This window comes from Crotalus tigris, unplaced genomic scaffold (genome assembly GCF_016545835.1).
Source record: "Crotalus tigris isolate CLP2741 ecotype Arizona unplaced genomic scaffold, ASM1654583v1 scf7180000019640.300790, whole genome shotgun sequence".
Taxonomy (NCBI): domain Eukaryota; kingdom Metazoa; phylum Chordata; class Lepidosauria; order Squamata; family Viperidae; genus Crotalus; species Crotalus tigris.
In genome coordinates, this window is record NW_024097634.1 from 107,667 (window position 1) to 127,922 (window position 20,256).

General features: G+C 35.9%; 1 protein-coding gene and 1 long non-coding RNA gene across 2 annotated transcripts in view; one reads left to right on the forward strand and one right to left on the reverse strand.

Moving 5' to 3' along the window:
* Nucleotides 1-8,440, reverse strand: part of LOC120317393 — a 29,760-nt gene extending 21,320 nt beyond the window's left edge. The window contains exon 1 of the long non-coding RNA XR_005559224.1: nucleotides 8,337-8,440. This is a non-coding gene — a long non-coding RNA (uncharacterized LOC120317393). The remainder of the gene's footprint in view (nucleotides 1-8,336) is intronic.
* The window catches only part of HPSE2 (heparanase 2 (inactive)), a 69,285-nt gene that overhangs the window by 39,639 nt on the left and 9,390 nt on the right, over nucleotides 1-20,256 (forward strand). Inside the window, 4 exon segments of the mRNA XM_039363976.1 lie at nucleotides 1,454-1,501; nucleotides 11,456-11,549; nucleotides 14,022-14,128; nucleotides 18,270-18,384. Coding sequence (XP_039219910.1) covers nucleotides 1,454-1,501; nucleotides 11,456-11,549; nucleotides 14,022-14,128; nucleotides 18,270-18,384 — 364 coding nt within the window.

Genomic DNA, 20,256 nt, shown 5'->3' on the forward strand with positions numbered 1-20,256 from the left:
TATCTATTATCTAAATAATCTATTAGCAAAGCTGAAACTATAAATAAGGCAGGATTGGTACTCTTAATATTTTTGTGCTGAATAAATTTATCAATACAATGCTATTGCCAATTCAGGATAATAATTTTATATTACATTTGGAATGAATAAATGTGTGTGTAGCTAGCAAGTCATGTTCAAATCACCATTGGAACTGGAACATAGTGACTCACAGTATGAGTGTGACTCGCTATGGCATGTTTCTTACGTTGTCACTCTCAGTACTTACAGTTACTGAGATTGTATTACATGACTAAACTAATTGAAAGAATTCCCCATGATTAGCTGTGCTTCCAGACTTATTTGTAATTCTATCCATCAGTTGTGCAATTGCTCCATCTTTTCTTTCTTAAGGGGTTCTTTATAGTGAAAAAACACTGGTGGATTATAAACAGAAGACAATAACATCTGGATCTCGCTATAAAATTCCATGAAGTACATGTTATGATTGCGTAATAAATGGCTTGTCTGGAATCTTTGCAGATTTCCCAACAATTTTTAAATGAAACGCAATTGGGAGGGTCTGCCAGTTTAATCCGCACAGCAGCACTAAGGAAAGAATTGGAAATCTTTTCTTCTGAAACTGTATCTTTCCCCTTCCAAAATTAGATGTTATAGTTTTGTGATCAGCAAGAGAAAAAGCTAAGTTTCTAGTTATCAAATTAAAATACATATTTTGTACTATATTAGTCATGGTGTCACACACTTGTGTACACTTAAGTATTATACATCGTATTGCTTTTGCCCACTTCATAATCTGATACACATTTCCCAGCCAACTTCTAGAGCAGAGATCCCCAACCTATTGGGCACCAGAGACCGGTTCCGTGGAGAGAGATTTTTTCATGGACCGGAGAGTATGTGGTTTTGTGTGCTACCTGCATCCCAGGGATGGGGCTTTGGTTATTTGTGTGGCCCGGTTGCTGGCATGCGCGGCCCGGTACTGGTCCATGGACCGGGGGTTCTAGAGTATTGTCTCTCTTGCCTTTCTCTAAAAATAGTGCTTGTTTAAACCATATTTGGTAGAAATTTGAGGAGTTGCAATTCCAAAATATTCAAAAGAAGTCATGTTCAGAAAACTGTTTTAAGAGGTTCAGATCTTTAAATGCTATAGCACTAGTTGGGACAGGATCACTGGCTTAAATTTATTTAGATTAGATTCTTCTTTCATCAAAAAAGTGCATTCAGAACTAGAGTAAGCATGAATATTTGTACCATCTGCATTTGGCTCATTTACTTTGAAGCATGGCTCTCAAAAAGCGTAGTTGATAGAAGAACTATCTCATTCTTGGACTTATTCAAAGATAGAGGGACAGGTGCTTATGTAGGATGTGTATATGCATGCATGTACATGTATACATATGCATGCCTTTTTCTGAGGCCCATAAACTTACCTGCTTTCTGTATTTCACAGGTTCATGAAGGTGGCAGGGAACATAGTAGATGCAGTTACCTGGCAACAGTAGGTATTTTTTCCTCTCTTTTTCCTTTTTCAATGTTTATAAAAGGATGATCATGACAAAAAGGTTGGGTACAGGACAAACGGGAACCTAACATTGATAGGACCTTCAGACGAGAGAACTCAGAAATTTATCCTCATTTTGCTCTTCAGAGTTTAGTCTGAAAATGAAGCTCTTTTGCATCACAAAAGGAAGAGATACTCTTTTAATTATGTAAAGCCAAAGAAATTCAGAAGGTAACCACAGCAATTCAGCAGGTGACCTGTAGTTTAGCAGAATCTAAACCATAGGTGTAGATCAGTATTTCTCAACCTTGGCATCTTTAAGACATGTGGACCAATTCCCAGAAATTCTGGGAGTTGAAGTCTACATGCCTTAAAATTGCCAAAGTTGAAAAATACTGGTGTAGATAATCAGCAGTCATTAAGCTGAATAATAACTTTCAGCATCCTTCTTCTTTAGTATTACTAGCTGGGACTATTGCTAGCATTGTTGCTAGCATTGTTACTCAGATATTACCTCTCTTACACTGTTTATTCTGAATATAGAGCAAAGAGACTTGACAACCTATTCTAACAAATACAGCAATCCCTTGGAGTACTTCATATTCAGGTAGGATGGTATTCTGAAGAAAATTCACACTGGAAGTCCACTAGGCTTTCTGAGTAATTAATGCTTTATAGGCCAGCTGGTGGGTCACATTTATCTGCCTGCTGTATCTGCTGTTGTAAGGAACAGCTTGTAGGGAACTGACTGAATGCAGAATCAATGCTGAGCCAATGGGTTTCAGAAAAAAGCAGATGGAAAGACGTAATTTCTACTCTTTGTCTTGTTTATCTGAGCAATCAAGTTTCACTGCCCAGTGATAACACATGATATTTTTGGGGAAACTCTCATGTGCAGCATTTACTAAGCCTGAAGGGATTATTGTTACTGAAGGAAGTTTGATTGGACTATGTAGTTAGAAATCCTGGCTATAGGAATATTGCTGTAGCAGTCCTATTAGGTGAGATTGAATTCATAGGTAGCTCCCTTGAAAAATAGTTGAGATTACTAATGTTTGGTGTTTCTTCTGCCTACCAAAATGGCTTTCGTGCCAATTATGAATTGAATACTGAAAACTAACAACAGTCATTTATTCTAGGGATTTGGCTGCTAGCATTATTTGCAGGTATTTTCAGAATGATGAGCACTAAGAAGGCTTTGCCTTGCACATTTTTAATGAATCATGTCCTTCTAGGATTCCACATATGTTTCCTGATAATATCTCCCCTAAATCATAAATTCACTAGATGCCCAGTAGTTATCAACAGGTCTTATACAAAGAAAAAAAATCCTTTTATTCAAGCAATGTTTGCTTGTTACTTGCTAGTTTTGTTGATGATTTTTTTTTGGCTGACAGAAAATAAAGCATAGTAAAATCAGATAAATGGAAGGTATTCTCAAATCTCATCTAAACTATCACTAGCACATATGCCAGAATGCTGTTTCATATTTTTGAATGCCTTAGACCAGAGTTCCCCAACCTTTCCAGCTTTGTGGCCTGGCAGTAGGGGAAGAGGGGATGGTTCCACCTGAGTGGCAGGCAAGCATGCATGTGTGTGCAGCTCCATTTGAGTGAGCTGCAGGCAAGTGCACATGCAAATGGAATGTGCGTGCACATGCTTGCCTGCTGCAAGCGCAAATGGGGATGCGAGCGTTTGCCTGCCACTTCTGCAGCCCAGTTCCAAAAGGCTCAAGGCCCAGTAGTGGGCCATGGGCTGGGGATCCCTGCCTTAGACGCTATGCAAGATTATTGCCCTCTGAAGCAAGCATTTTCCAAATAATATCATAGTTATGTTCATGATGAACTATGGTAACTTAGGATAATGTAAGTCCATTGTTCATAGTATCATATACCAGACTCTTGTAGACACTATGGAATTCTTTTCATAATGGTACTTTTCTTTCTAAATTTCAGAAATATGGTAATACAGATTACTTTCCCAGAAACAGACACAGCATCTAATGAGAATAGGTCTGGCTATAATGAGAATGGCATTATTGGCTACAGCCTGATTTGTTACTTATTGCTACTATTACATGTTTTATGGTTTTAGGGTGACTGGCAGAGAATTTGTGAGATATTTGCTCTTGAAATATGTAAAATATGTATTAATTTTGTAGGTGTTATATTGTATCAATGGAGTAAGAGAATATTTGAACATCTAGTGTAGAAAAATTATTTGAAAGAGTCCATTCCATGGACTGAAATAAAGAAAAAGCAAAACATAATATTCTGTATAGTGAGTCTGTATGTCAAGGTGCTTTGCAGCTAAGGTGCTTATCACTGAGATCAAAATAATCTAGATGTTACAGTCAGTATTTTTTTCTCAGGAGCCCAAGTTGGATTAAGGCAGTGAATGTTTTTAGATTAAGTATAAACATGAACTTCTTTGCTACACTTTTCTACAAATGGTAATCTTAATTTAGTCCTATTTGTATGATATTTATGTGTAGATTTAGGAAAAATTTGGTCCAGGAGTGAGGGAGAGCATTTGCTTTCTGGAAATTACTACTCTTGCCATTGCTGGGAAATGATCTTCCCATCCATATCCTATCAGAACTTCTGTTGCTGTGGTTTTTGGTGTTGCTGTGTGGTGAAGGATTTTATCTGAAAAGTGTGTATGCATGTATAGATGCAGCACATGTTTTTATAATAAATTATTAAGAAAAACAGAAGTCAGAAAGTGAAACTGAGCAATGGGAGTTGATGGATACATAGCCTATCATTAGTGGTCAATTGTACTAAAAGGAGAATATCTCAGATAATGAAGAAGAATGTTGTTTGATGCAAACAGCAATTATTTTGCAGATCAGCCTTCTACATGGTGCAAATTCTTATCAGCTCACATACTAGCCTTCCCTCTCTGCCTGGATAACCAAAATGTTATCTTGATGAAGCAAATTGCAAAATACGAGGTTTAGGCTTAGGTCTAATATGTCTGAGAATTTAGCAACTGGTTCACACAAACAGATTGTATAAACATCCCATATTTTTGATCCCATAAATTAGATCCAGTAGCTATATTGAGAAAGGGATAGTGGACCATACAAACAAAAACACAAAACCCAGGCTTGGGGAAACGTGGAATGGAGAAAGAAAAGGTGGTACAGTTCTAATTTCAAGCAGACCTCCCTAGAAATTCGTGAATGTTGGGAAGTGGCCTTAATGCCATTAACTGAAGTAAAAATTAAGGTCAGATAATGGAGCAAAGTTTCCTCTGCAATAAATTGGAGTAAAATAAAAACAGCTGTGCTGAAGCCATCCAACTTTGTTCATTATATCCTGTCTGAGACTAATGGGTCTGAGCAACTAATTGTGTATATTGCTGGAAAAATGTATTGAAGATGTAACAGTTCTGTTTAGTGAAGGAAATGGTTAGTATACCAAATCCACAGAAGAACTTTCAGCTTGGTTTACATGATTATCTAAACTTGGTTATTGTGCAGGCATTTAGACAATAAGCATGGTATGGACAGGCATATGAGCCATCTGGGTGACCTTGGGCCAGTTACACTTTCAGGACAACTCACCTCAAAGGGTTGTTGTAAGGAAAATATTAGATATATTTACCACCCTAAGTTGTTTATTAAAAATAATAGAGGTGGGATATAAATCAAATAAATAAATAAAATGATACTGTGATATACTGTATGTTGAAATGGGAGGCAGAAACCCTCTTTCGTTCAGGATGCAATTTGTTTTCCTGTCTTAATGTGGTGTTCAAAGTGGAGACAAAGTCCTTTCAATCAAGCTCAGTGAAAACCGTCTGAATTGCACAGAATCGATTTGATCTTTGTAACAATACTTCCTGAGGTATAGAAATCCATTTTCTGCAAATGAAAAGGCACTCCACCAGCAATAGCAAAGTTGCACAGTCACATCTGTGAAACGTGGGCAAAACAATTTAGATTGAGTTTCATGAGTACAATTAGTGAGATCACTATCTAGTCTATCTGGTCCAGTCTCCTGATCAAAGATAAAATTGTCAACGTTACATATCATGTTAAGCCAATTAGGCCAGAGGGTGCCAAAAGCATAAGAATGATGAACTAGAAAAGGGTTGCAGGTTAAACCATTTCATGTTATTATAAGGAAGTCACTCTGCAGTGAGAGAAGACTTGATCTCATTCTGTCACAAGTGGTGCATGAAGTGTGCTATCACTCTCTCTCCTCAGTCATCTTTTCTCAAGTCTAAACATCTCCCGCTTCTTTAAATTTGCCCTTATAGGACTTATTACTACTCCCTTGATTGTCCTTGTTGCCCTTCTCTATATCTGTTCCAATTTATCTAAATCCTTAAGGTGTGTGTGTGTGTGTGTGTGTGTGTGTGTGTGCGCGCGCGCGCGCCCCCCTTTAAATCTGTGTGTACTCCCAGCAACTGCACATTTCTGCAGTTTTCTCCACAAGATTTCCAGAAGTGGTTTTCCATTATCTTTTTCCTGGAATGAGAGGGGATAATTGGCCCAAAGTCACCCAGCTTGTTTTTTGCCTAAGGAGGAACTAGAACTCACTCTACCAGTTTCTAATCTGATCACTTTAATCACTATTGGAAACTACCTCTCTCTGTTGTATGGTGCCCAGAAATTGACAAAATACTCAAGATAGGTTTTGACCAAAGTAGAATAATGTGGAATTATAGGTAGTCCTCAACTTACAGCAATTCATTTAGTCACCATTCAGAGCTACATTGGCATTGAAAAAAGTGACATGACCATTTTTTACACTTAGACCTTTGTAGCCGCCCCGTGATAATGTGATCAAAATTCAGATGCTTGGCAACTGATTCATACTTATGACCATTGCTGAGTCCCAAGGTCATGTGATCGCCTATTGCAACCTTTTGACTAGCAAAATCAATGGGGATGCTAGATTCACTAAATAACCGTGTTACTAACTTATTAACTGCAATGATTCACTTAAGTGTGGCAAGAAAGGTTGTAAAGTGGGACAAAACTCATTTAACAAATATCTCACTTAAGAACAAAATTTTGGGGCTCAATTGTAGTCATAAGTCAAGGATTATCTGTACTATTTCCCATAATTTGAAAACTGTACTTTTGTTAATATAGCTTTTTTTTGTAGCCAATCATATCATTGGCTCATATTCAGTTTGCAATTGGTTACTATGCCAAAGATCTTTTTTCAAATAGAATTACCAAGCAGCTTTCCCATAGCCTATACTGGTACCTCTATTATACAGATATAATTTTGCTTCTTTTAGCTTATTTTTCTGAGGTACCAAACTTGTTTTGAATTTTATCTTTCTCTTCTATTAGCTATCTAATTTTGTTATGTCTGAAAATTTGATAAACGTTCTTTCTATCTCTTCATACATATCATTAATGAAAATATTGAAGAGGAGAGGATTAAGAACTAAATCTTGTGGTACCTCATCATCTATCTTGAATTATATGAGGGACCACTGATGAGCACAGTTTGAGAATGATTGTCAAGGCACTTTATTGTGATGCTATCCATAACACTTTTAATTAGCTGATTACTTAGTATGTTCTCAACAATCTGCCCATTTTTTTGCTGAAAACTAGATATGTCTACAGCAGTGGTGTCAAACTAGCGGCCTGCGGGCTGGATGCATCACATGCAGGCCATGCCCACCCCAGTTCCACAAAGGCAAAAAACATTGTGATACGTCATGTGATGCGATTGAGTTTAACACCTGTGGTCTACAGTATCTCTGCAATCTACTTGGTCAAAGCATGACATAAGATTAATCTTGCAAGAATTCTTTACAAATCTATGCTGATTTCTGGTAATTACCTCATTATTTTCAAGGTAGTTTTTATAATCTGTTCTAGAGTTTCTCCAAGTATAAGTATTTGACCAATCTATAATTCCCTGGATCCTTCTTTTTATCCTTTGCAGGGAAGTTGTCTAGCACTTCATTTCTCCAGTTCTCTTCAAAAACAATATACAAATACCTGGCCAGACTGTTGTGTAAATGCAATTCTCTCAGAGTAAATAGTCATTCCATGACCATATTTCTATCAATTTCATATTGTAATCCTGACTCTTCATTCTACTCCTGGTGGAGCATATACTTTCTTGTTAAAAAAAAATTGTATGCAGATATAGATTAACTTATTCTCTCTTCCTTGTTAGTTTGGTTTTAGCAAACTAATCTGACTAACAAGGACAGCTTATTTTAATGCAGGTTATTGTTTCAAATGGAAAGGCATTCAAACTTCACTTGTATTCAGAAGCAAATGTATTTTCTTAAATGGTACAATATGGATATGCCTTGGCTAAAACCAACATCAGCACATTTTCCATTTCAAAAACCCCACGTCTTTATATGTGTTGTTATATATATTTAATTAATTAAATGCACTAGAAATAGTACACTAGAAATAAATAGGAGAGTAAAATGTGTTAATTCTAAAATATGCTTCTGTATCAAAGGCATCTGTACTATGTGGCAAGGCAAAGTAGAACATTTAGAGTACTGTCAAGAGCAGCAAACATATCTGTCAAGAGAGGCAGACATATCTGATCTACTGTTGTTTGTGCCCAGTTGGCTTGGATGAGAGTTGTACAAAAGCACTGAATTCATTGCCTCCTATTCTCTCAAGATTTGTGTGGAAAGTTTCTATCTCAGGGATAATAAAATCTTGTTAGACTTAGCAGTATGTCTTTGAGAATACTGAGAGTAGTAATATAACACCTAGTTTAGCAATACAGAACAATAGGCTTAATTGCTAAAGTCTTCGGAGAAGATAAACAGAATAGATTCTGAAGGGACTGATCAAGAAATCAAGCATAAATTTTCTTACCTCTCCTGGATTGCTAGACAATATGTCTCTGGAGCAGCTACTGTAATTAGGTCTATCTACATCCTGAATGACATCCTCCCACTCCCCACTCTGGTTTGTTCCTTGTTAGGTTCTCCACCCATTACTATCTGACAATTAGATATTGGCGTGCCTGATAATATGTTCCAGAGCTCTCATTTGTCAATGCTGCATATCTCCTTGTAGTTTAAGAGAATAGATCTGGTTGACAAACCAATGGTAGATTTATGCATAGCTATATTTAGAATATGCTGCTGTGAGACAGCTAACATAGATATTAAAAGCTGGATCTATTATGAACTATAAATGCCCACTCAAATTTTACTTGAAACCAAATTTTTTGAGGTCAAGGTTTTTTAATTAACTTGCTACATTAATTTAACCTATGTGTCTCTTGCTCTTTCTGCTAAGTATTGCTAGATTGCAATATAATGTGTTTTTAGAATATAGGAAAATCCCTCTATTAGTAGTGTTGTAATTCTATGACTTTTATAAATGAAGGAATAAAATATAATTAAAATATTTCAATAAAAAAGAACTAAAAGAATTAAAATAGCAACTTTGAAGCATTCAGACATTGGCTTATATTCTTGAAATCACAGTTATTGTATTGATTTGATTGGATCTTTTCTAAGCTGACTAAATTTGACTAAGCCTGAACCTAACCCATTAATAATAAAATAAGTATTTCCCTGCCTTTCTTGCATTTATGGCTAGCATTAATGAAGATAAATTTGTACTATATTTAAAATAATAGAAAATCTTCCATGCTGATTGTTCTCAGAAAGACTTCTTGTTTTTCTTCCAGGTTAATTAAAGAGAAAATTTGGTAAGGATAACAGCCCCCTGGGAGATATGGCAAAGTTTAAATATCTTTATTTACAATTTCCTAATTTGAAGCCTCATAAGAACTATATTCATTGATTATACCATAGGTCTAATTTCTACCCTATTTATCCTATCAGTTTCCATATTGCTACCAGATTAAGTTTACTGCTTGTATACTGCTCCAGTTACTTCAGAGTCTAAATAATTTGTATACTCTGTTACATAAACAAAGATAAAAATATACAGTATCAAATAACAGTTCCCCATAAAGAAATAAGGCAAGAGCTATATAAATAAAAGCCCAAACTAGAAGAGTAAACAAAATGTATAAGATATCTATCTCCAAGCCCTGTTGAAAAAAAAACAAGCGTTAGCCTGGAGGGAGCCCTTTTTATCTGATACTATCAGACAGACCAATTGGAACAGTGTTTCTCAACCTTGACAATTTTAAGGCATGTGGACTTCAACTCCCAGAATTCCACAGCCAGCAATGCTGGCTGTGGAATTCTGGGAGTTGAAGTCCACATGCCTTAAAATTGTCAAGGTTGAGAAACACTGGATTGGAAGAAGGCAGTAATGAGGACAACCAGGTCCTGAGTCATGAAGGGCTTTAAAAGTGACAACCAGGATTTTTAATTGTACCTACTAGCAAAGTGGTAACCAGTACAGCTCAGAAAACATGGACAAATTGAGATGCATCCATAACTATTCAAGCTGCTGCATTCTGGACCAGCTTTGATTTTTGAGTGCTCTTCAAGAGTAATCCCATACTGAATATATTGCAATACTTCAACCAAAAGTGACCAAGCCATGAATGATTATGATCAGGCTGTCTCATTCCAAGAAAGGTACAATATGGAGTTGCACAAAGGCCCTTCTTACCACAGCTTCCCTTTCCTCTTTAAGCAGGAACTGAGAATCAAAAGAAGCCCTGGATTATGAACCAATGTGGAATGGAGTAAATCGATGCAAAACCAATTGATGAATTTCCATAGAACATTTTGGATGGTTTCCTTATACATAGCCATTTCATTTTTCTAGGATTGATTTTTTTAAGTTTGTATCTCCCCATCCAGATACCAATACAGATATTGTATTGCTTTACATCTGAATATACTATATATAACTTAATCATTTTAATTTATTAATCTTGCGTTTTTACTATTGACTCCTTCATTTTAAATTAGATACAGACAATCCATCAATGTATTCTACTACAGATAAGCACTTTCTAGCTTACACAGGTCTCTGAGATCCAGCTTTATAACAGGATAATGCTCTTTTACCTATCTTATATGTACCATCCAATAAATTATTTATTGATAATGAACAAAGGGTAAGATGAAAGAAAAGAAAATAGAAGTTGTAATCAGTTGGTAACTTTTAGGAAGATGATTCCAAAGTACATAACAGAACCAATATCCTCCCAAGATTATTTCAGCTATGATCCTCAGCTGACATTGTTATTTTACTTGAGACTGTTGCTTCTGTAGTGAATCTAGCCTAGTTTTTATCTCATGTATGTGATTTTTTTTGTATTCACAATACAGTGCATATCATTATTTGAGAATATCATAGTGGCTAATTAGTAGGAACTGTTATGATGTCAATTAGCATACCAATACAGGACTTCTAAACCTTTGGTTAGATCATCTTAATTGCTTGCAGTGACCAAACTTAGGACATCTAGGACAAATAGAACATGAAGGAAATAGCTGTCTCCTTTTATTCTCCAACAAGTGAATTGCTTCTGGTGTTTAGAACTCTTTTATACTTGGTCTGTCAATTTATTTACAGATCTGAGTAAATTTATCTGTTTGGAAAGTTGACAGGTGACTTCTATATTTTGTGATTAATTATTAATATTATTCATTGTTTATACTTATCATAGTTCTAGACATTATGTAGAAATGTGTTCCTGGCTTGAGGTCTCTTTCTTCATTAAATTGAATAAAATTATCTAGGACTTACAAATTACTGCAGGTGAAAGTAAAGAGAAGGAAAAATTAGAGTGATTTAAGAAGACTGCTGAAAAATATCACCATGGAGAAACTTCTAGAATGGGGTTTGGGACACAGGGAAAAGCATGTGGCAAAGGCACAGAAAAAGAACAGAAGTAAGAAGCAAAGGTCACCAATAGCAGCTGACCTTGTGCAGAACAGAGAGAATATTTGGGGGAAATGTAAATGTGGACAGCAGCGGTCCTTGGTCAAGGTGAGGGAGAGCACATAGTTGCAGCCCCTCTGACTGTTGCCTTCTCATTTTCATTCCAGTTACTACCTTGATGGCCGAGTGGCCAAGGTGACGGACTTCCTGAAAACACGCCTGTTAGACACACTCTCTGACCAGATCAGGAAAATCCAGAAAGTGAGTGAGTGTTGCAAAGGTGGGGAGCTTCAAATACTTCAGGGTGCTGAGTCTGGATTTGACAAGTGCTCAGTACCAAAAGGGTTTAGCAAAGGTTTCTACTTTGCTACTTCAAGACCCTGTAACTTCCAGCAGACTCAAGTCCACTGTAATTTCCAGCAAACTTGATAAATAAGATAGACAAAGTAACTATAAGAATATTTGGAAGAGATTGTGTGGACAGCTGAAATGTCCTAAACTCTGTCTTTATAGAGATATTGGGAAAGCTGTTATTGACTGAAATAATTGAATTTCCGAACCCTTGTAAGAATACAGAAGTCATTATGCAGGACAAGAAATGGGGGAGGAGATGCTAGTTTTGGAGAACAAGGGTGATGAATCTCTCCTTGGGTTAATGTATATCAAGGGAAAAGAGGCCTATGAACTCACTATGCCTAGCTCAATTTCCTGTAAGGTAATTGACTAGAATGCTTGGTCCATTTTTACAGAACGTTTTGACTTATCAAGAAAACAATAAAAACAGCTTTATTATGGATCATTTTTCTCCTAACTGAAATAGAATTTTTAGCTGCACTGCCAGACAGATCCTAACAGAAGATTTACTTCATTAAAGAACCCAAAGATACCAGCTTGCAGATGCCCTACCTCCTTTCCTCTTCCTTGTTTTGTAATTTTGAGATGTTTCCTTTAAGTAAGTCTAGTGAATGACAAGACCTGCAGACACTTGTCAGATTTTTATCCAGAGGTAGCAGACAGTAAAATAACATCATCGGGCCTTGTGTTCACTTACATGTATTTGTTTCTTGGCACCATCATATTCTTGACAGGTCTCTGTTGTAAGGTTTGTCTCATGTTAAACGGGCATTCTCACAATGGGATCTCTAGTGCCATGTACATACTTCTCTTTCACCACTGAATTTTCATAGGAAAGAGTTAAGGCCAGTATGAGTTTCTGACAAGGTTCTGGGGCTTGGGGGCTTGGTAACATATGCCCCAAAACATTGATTACTCTCATTGAAGGCACCAATATAGTTAAATTAAGAAATACCTTTGTAGTTGCTACTAATGCCTGCTCTAATGTATAAAGAAACTAAGCTTATATATTAATATAGATTAGATGTTTGAACATAATTAGTCAGACATCCAATCTACATATTAATCTAACAAGCATCTTGTTTCTCATTAGGCTATATACCCTTACATATATACACAGTAAGGACCTGATTTTGCTCCCAGTGCATAAGCTGTATCATATATGAAAAGACGTATTTACTAAAACAACATACGTATTTATAAATGTACATAGTAAATTACAAGTAGTCCTCAACTTTCATTTAGTGACTGTTCAAAGTTACAGTGCCACTGAAAAAAGTGATTTATGACCATTTTACACACTTATGACCATTGCAACGTGGTCACATGATCAAAATTCAAACGCTTGGTAACTGACTCATATTTATGACGGTTGCAGTGTCCTGGGGTCATGTGATCACCTTTTGTGACCTTCTGATAAGCAAAGTCAATGAGGAAGGTAGATTCACTTAACAACTGTGTTACTAACTTAGCAACTGTAGTGATTCACTTAACTATACTGTGGCAAGAATGGTCGTAAAATGGGGCAAAATTCACTTAACAAATGTCTCGCTTAACATAAATTTTGGGCTTAATTGTAGTTATGAGTTGAGGACTACCTGTATATAAAACTATTCAAAACTAGGCAGTGGCAAACCATAGTCAAACTACAAAGTGTATATATGTGTGTGGGGGGGAATTACCATTGTGGAAATTTTAAAAATATTAACTTTTTAAAACCTGAGAATGTCAATTTGTACTCATTTTAAAAACTAAGAATGAGGTATTATACAAAATAAGTGGGAATAAGAAAAGCTTAATGGTGTTGCCATATGGTATAGCAGCCTGTGATATATGTCTTGGAAAGCAAAATTATAAGTAAAAAAAAAATTTATTTCCTTACATAAGGGTCTGATCTGGATAATGGAAATATCTTACGTTGTATGAGTAATTTTTGTTTTCATAAAGAAATGAAGCTTTGAAGGCATGGACAATTTCATTTTGCAGGAGTGAAGTATTTTATTGATTAGCCTGCTGTCTGCCTGCTATGAGACACGACAAACAAACTGAAAGGAATCATGCAGGGATAGTATACTTACAACAAAACTAAGAGAACCCACACAAACAAATAGGAAGTCAGCGAAGAGTCATATGTTCCAGGAAAGCAAGATCAATGCCCATAAAAGAAGTAGAAGAAAGTTAACATATTTTCCATCCACTTCTTACTTTTGTTTTCCTCATTATTTCAGCCCTGCTAGTCACTGAAAAATCAGTATTATTTATGCTAACCTGTGATAATACATGTTTTAAAGTTACCAGCTATAGATAATTGTTGAATAGCAGGACTATTCTTATGTTCTTACCACCACCTTTGCTTTCCCCTTCTTTTTTTGGCAACAGGTGGTCAATGCACACATGCCTGGAAAAAGGATTTGGTTAGAGGGTATCGGGGCTGCTTCTGAAGGAGGCATCACTAATCTCTCAGATTCCTATGCTGCCAGTTTCCTGTAAGTTAATCTAAGGATGGAAGTAGTGATATGTTTATGAGAAAACCAGTAAGTGCACAAAATGATTAATTGGCTTCTTTATTTTCTATAAGACACACTAAGCTCAACTCTAAAAATAAAGGATACTGTACATCATTGGATTAATGATTATTAGACTTTATTTATCCATTTTTCTTTTTCAATGGGAGAAGACATGTAAAGGTAAAACATATAAATAAAAGTAGAAAAGCTACTGCTATTTTTTATTTATATATAAGCTGAACATACTGTAAGCTGATTAGAAATGGAACTTTTGATTAGCTGTAATGTTTTATCATACCACTGTCCAACTAAAAGACCTAGGGCCACAGGAAAATTTTTACAATAATTATGTGCCTCAATCTGTTGTGATGGCTGTTAAAGAGAAGGGAAGGGAAGGGAAGGGAAAGTATTAGAAAAGGAGCAAAAATTGTATTAGCAAAAGACTTTTTGGTTCTGTCCTCACCTATTATTTATTAAGCTTTACTTGTTATTGACAAATTTCTTAGAGATTAAAAGATTTTATTTATTTATTTTCTGCCTTTATTATTTTTATAAATAACTCAAGGTAATGAACATACCCACCACATCTTCCTCCTCCTATTTTCCCCACAACAATACTATGAGGTGAGTTGGGCTGAGGGAGAATAACTGGCCTTAAATCACCCAACAGGCTTTCATGGTTATGGTGGGACTTGAACTTAAAACCTCCCACTTTCTAGCCTGGTGTCTTAACCACTAGACCAAACTGATTTTAAAAGATCAAAAGATTTGTCCACCAACATAATTCCTTTTTGTTTCAACTTTATTTTCTTCTTATATGGAAGTAAGAATGAGGAAATATCATGACACTTTGCTTAAAAAAAGGATATGAGTCCATAGGTAACAGTAGATAATAAGTAGTATCTGCTGAATTTTCAGATGCCAGAAAGGTGACTGATTAAAATAACAAGAATGGAAAAGAATACTATGCCTCCCAGAACTCCTTAACACATTATTATAGCAGATTTATTTATTATATCCATCTTTCTTTTTCAGCAGCTTGTGCACATTGCTAATTAGTTCAAGTTCCCCTTTCCCCTCCCTTTATCTTCCATTTATCTTTGCTTTAAGTTAATGATTTTTACTTCATTTTTATGTTATGAAAATATAAAAATTTCATATTTTAGCACAAGTCCCTTAGAAGCTCTGTTTGATCATTTTGTAATAGGTGTCATTAAAATCCATTTTTAAAATTAGTATTTTTCCTCTTACTGTGTGGGAAAGTGATGTCATAGGTTATAGGTCATCCAGGTGGTGGTGGAAAGAACAATCCTGGCAACCTTTCAACTCATTTATAAAAATAAAACAAGGAAATCACATGGGAAAGTTCAAGTTATTAAGTTCATAGAAGGTGCTCCATGGAGATCCACATGGTCAAACTAGGTTAATCAACAGAAATTAGTATAGGGGTTCACTTTCTTAAAAAAAGAAATTGTTTATATTACACTGACAGCAGGAGATCAACATGTTTTGTCTGACTTAGCATTCCAAGCTAAAAATTGTGCTAGGCAACTTCCCTTCCATGGTTCTTCCTCTTCCCACTGGAGATAAAAATCTCTGTCCAAAAGAAAATGAGATAGCCTCAAGCTTTTCTTGGGGGAAAAAAAGCAGATGGAAATAAAGTAAGCTTAATGGTTGAAGACTGCTGATAAGATTCCTTAAACATTTACTATTTGATTACAAATTGTGTTTTAAATTATTCCATGAGAATTTATATCATATTTGCACAAATGTGAAAACAAATCACTACACGTTTATTTATTTATTTCAAGTACATATTTAACTTTTATTGTGGTTTTAGAGAAAGTGATAGGCTATGGTATTAAAGTTGAAGGAAAGTACTAAACTTGCAAAGAAGTGTTAGAGAGGAGATGAAGAGTTGAAAAATGAGAAAAGGATTTTAACTCTGGAAGAATTCAAGGATATTTGACAGCAATGTTCTCAGAACTTTCTCTTAAGATTATCAGTTACTACAACTAGTCTTCAACTTACAAGCACAATTAGGACCAGAACTACCACCACTAAGCAAAGTGGTCATTAAATGAGTTACGCCTGATTTTAGAACATTTTTGCCACATACTTTTACTAAATCCACTTCCCCATTGATTTTGCTTGTCAGAGGTACCCTGGGATAGCAAGCAATGATCACATGACCTCAGGATGTTGCAACCCTCATAAATATATGCCATTTGCCAAGCACCTGAATTTTAAACACGTGATCACAGGAACACTGTGATGGTTGTAAATGTAAGGACTCATTGTAAGTCATTTTTTTTAACACCACAGTAATTGTGAACTGTTGTTAACAAATAGTCATAAGTCAAGGACTACCTGTATAAGAATCAGGCTGTTTTAGATATGGATTTAAAATTGACAGAATAGAAGAGTGATATTGACAAAGAAGTTATACAGAACTTAAAAATGAAACCAGCTGATATTTTAATTTCTAAAATGTACACACAAATAGTAAATCAGAAGAGTGAGTTGGATGTATAGATTTCAACTATAGAAGAATGATTTGGACAACTTTTATTTTGGACATTAAGACAGCTGTGTTATACTTATGAAGCTATTCCTAAGAAAAGATAAAAAGAAAGTAGAAAAGAAATCATTGTTCCAATAGATGGTATTGTTCAAGAATCCAGAGAGTATTAACCCTGTCAGATCAAATCAGATGGGAAGAGATTATAGGGGAATGTGTCTTTCAGTAACTAGGTCTGTGCCATACAGAGTTTCATAAATAATAAGCAGAATCACAGAAACAAACTGGCAATCAGTGTGGCTTATAAAGCAGAGCTGTTACATAGGCATGCCAAGACATGCCCATCATTGCCCAAACCGCTGTGTTCTGGATCAGTTTGAAGCTTCTGTAGTCTTCAAGGACATGTTGTAGTAGTCAAGCTGTGAAGTGATCAGGGTATAAATGACTGTTTGAAGGATCTCCCAATTTTGGAGAAGGCACACAATTGGTGCAGCAGATGAAGCTGTATAGAGGCCTTCCTAGCCATAGCTGCTACCTGCTCATTGAGCAGATATTAAAATTACTCATAACCTCATCGATGCACTGTTGTGGTGGGGGACTCATCTCATCACTGCACATTCCTCTTAAATATCTCATTATAATTAAGGGAGAATCATATCTATCTCTTTCTTGTCTAGTGGTGCTTTATATCTCAACAATAGAAATTCAATTTCCCCTCAATATTTCACTTAGTTCTTATAATTATTCCATGGACAATTTATGCACGTTCTCGTGGGATATTTTCACATAAATCTCCAACTTTTCCCTGTAGAATCTTGGTAATATCATATCCACCTTCATGCAGGAGAGCTGCCAAGACACACTTTCAATCAACTGGCTGTCTAAGTTCAAAAAGATTTTAGTTTTATTCATAATAGACAAATAATAGATTGACTTGGGCAGAGGGAGAAAGCAGACTTGCTAGCACATTTTTATTATTCGTTTGTGTGTGTGTGTGTGTGTGAGAGAGAGAGAGAATGAGAGTAAATTTGTTGTTTTGGTTTATTCAAAACCCACACATGCTAATATACAAAGTTATCTATATAGAGTATTTTGTCCATTGCCCTTGTTGGAGGACAACAAAAATCTGTAAAAATATATTTGACTTTTAGTGCTGAGGTTTTTCTCCCATCATAATTAGCTAAAAACATACTGCACAATAGCAGTATATATTATCTGACAATGCTAGGTTTCAACTCCAAAAAGCTCCCATAAGTTACCTCTGAAATATGTCTTTTTTGGAAAAGATCTTGAGTACCTCTTAATTTGAAGCTAACTCTATTTCTCAGTGAAGTAGCAGAATAATTAACTCATAAGCATATCTTACTTGAATGGCAAAAGAAGAGAATGCACCAGGGACATCTTCTCCCAAACTAGTGGCCTCCAAATATTTTGGGATATAATTCCAGTTATCACAAGACACTGACCACTATGGTGAACTGTGGGGTACCAGTTAGACAAGACAGCTCTCATACATGGAACTAAGGTACAACTTAGATTGGGGAAATTTGCCCTGCTATTCTTGGTTAAAAGCTAATCGATTGTCTTCTAAATTGCTAGGTGGCTAAACTCTCTTGGGATGCTAGCGAACCAGGGCATTGATGTGGTAATGAGACACTCATTCTTTGATCATGGGCACAACCATCTTGTGGACCAGAACTTCAACCCATTGCCGGTAGGTGGATGATACAGTGTTCTGTATCTTCTGAACTTGCACTAACATCCCTCTATTCTTGCTAGTCCTCTGTCCTAAATATTATATACACCTCTAAATGTGTAATGTAACACATGGCCTTTCTCATATTTTACATTCTTGTATATATACAACCCGTTTCTCCATAATTACTTATTTTGTAGGAGTTACTTCAAGGCAGCATTTTTAACCTACTAACAGAGGTACATAGCATGGTAGCAACCTTATTCACATGCTGTATCTTCATCAACTTCTTTTTGTTATTTCCAGCCAGAATTCTCTCTTCTTTTCATTCTTATTAGGTATATACTTCAACAGTAATTCCATTCATTTCTCAGCTCAGTTTTCTGCTTGTTCCTTTCTTGTTTGCTCTATATTATCTTTGCTGAATCAGTCTGAGTTTCTCTCTTTTCATGTTGCCAGTCAGTAAATCACAGGATTTGTGCATGACTTTTGTACCCTTGACCTGTTCCTTAAATTCTTGGCTTTCACAGACAGACAGACACTCATACACAGATATACTTATACACACACACACACACACACACATAAAGATTTTGCACATACAGCTGAAAATCTACTGCTCTTTGTGGCCTGTTTGAACTCGGCTTGAAAATACATTTTTCCAGATTTGTTTCTTTCAGTACTAATAGGAGACATTAGTTAATGTCAAGTACAACATGTTGAAAGCAGATGGGGCAGGGTTACCTCTGGAGCTATAACTTTGTCCACTATGAGAGCCTCAATGGGACCCTTGTGGGTTGCACAAGACCAAGAGAATCAGGGCATTTCTTATGGGAGGGGCATTTAAACCAATACAGGGAGGAAGGAGGGGCAAAAGGGGAGTTATAGCTCCTGAAAACATACAATAAAAACAACCAAACCCAAGGCAGCTAGGTCCTTAGGGAAAGAGCAAAGTGGCAGGAAAATGGAGCTGAACAAAGTTTAAATTTATAGGAATGAAGGTGAAAGAAGTTCACAATTTCACACAGCAGGCTAGTTCCTTGCAGTTTAATGCAAACCCTCTTATTTGCAGTTCTTCAAAAGGACAGAAGTATTCACTGTTGAAAGTGCATAGGGTTCTAATAAGAAAAACATATGTTAATCTTTTAAAATAGAAGGTTTTCTTTTCTTCCATTTCAGTCTAGTAAATTTTACACCTTATAAGTGAAACTTAGCAGCATCAAAAAGCTCTGAATCTCCATGGCCAGAATGTACAGGCCTGGTAACATCTGAGACACACTGTTTGCAAGACCCTGGAGTGCAGCATGAAGATTTGGGAAGCAGAAGAGCAGCCACAAAAGCTGAATTATCCTATAATGAAGAGGAAATTTTCTGCAATTAAATTTTAGGAGAGCATCGGTTGCTGAAATTTTCTCCTAGATAAAAATTTGTTGATTCAGGGTTCTTGTGCCTCACATCCCCAGAAAAATGTTTACAAAATGTCACTTAAATAACTTACATAATTCTATAGTAGAAAAAGAAAAGGACGTGCATGGTCCGTAGTTCTTATGAAACAGAAAGTTTGAAAAAATGATATTTCTTGAATGCTTCTTTTTTCATAAAGTTAAGATTCAGTTTTTTTAAAGAAAACCACTGCTTTATAAATAGACTGATAAGAAGAGGAAAGGGGAGAGGGAGTAGGGATGGGTGAAAATATGGTACAGATAATTATCAGGCTACTGAGAGACAGAGGCAGAAGACAAGCAGAGACACAGACGTGTGTTACAAGTCCAAATTAAAATGGATCTGCCGTTAACTAAGTATCAACATATAAATACTTTTCTCCAAAGCATTTATACCAAAAAGGCAGTTTGGAGGACTCAGAAAAATAAAAATCCTATGCAGAGCTTC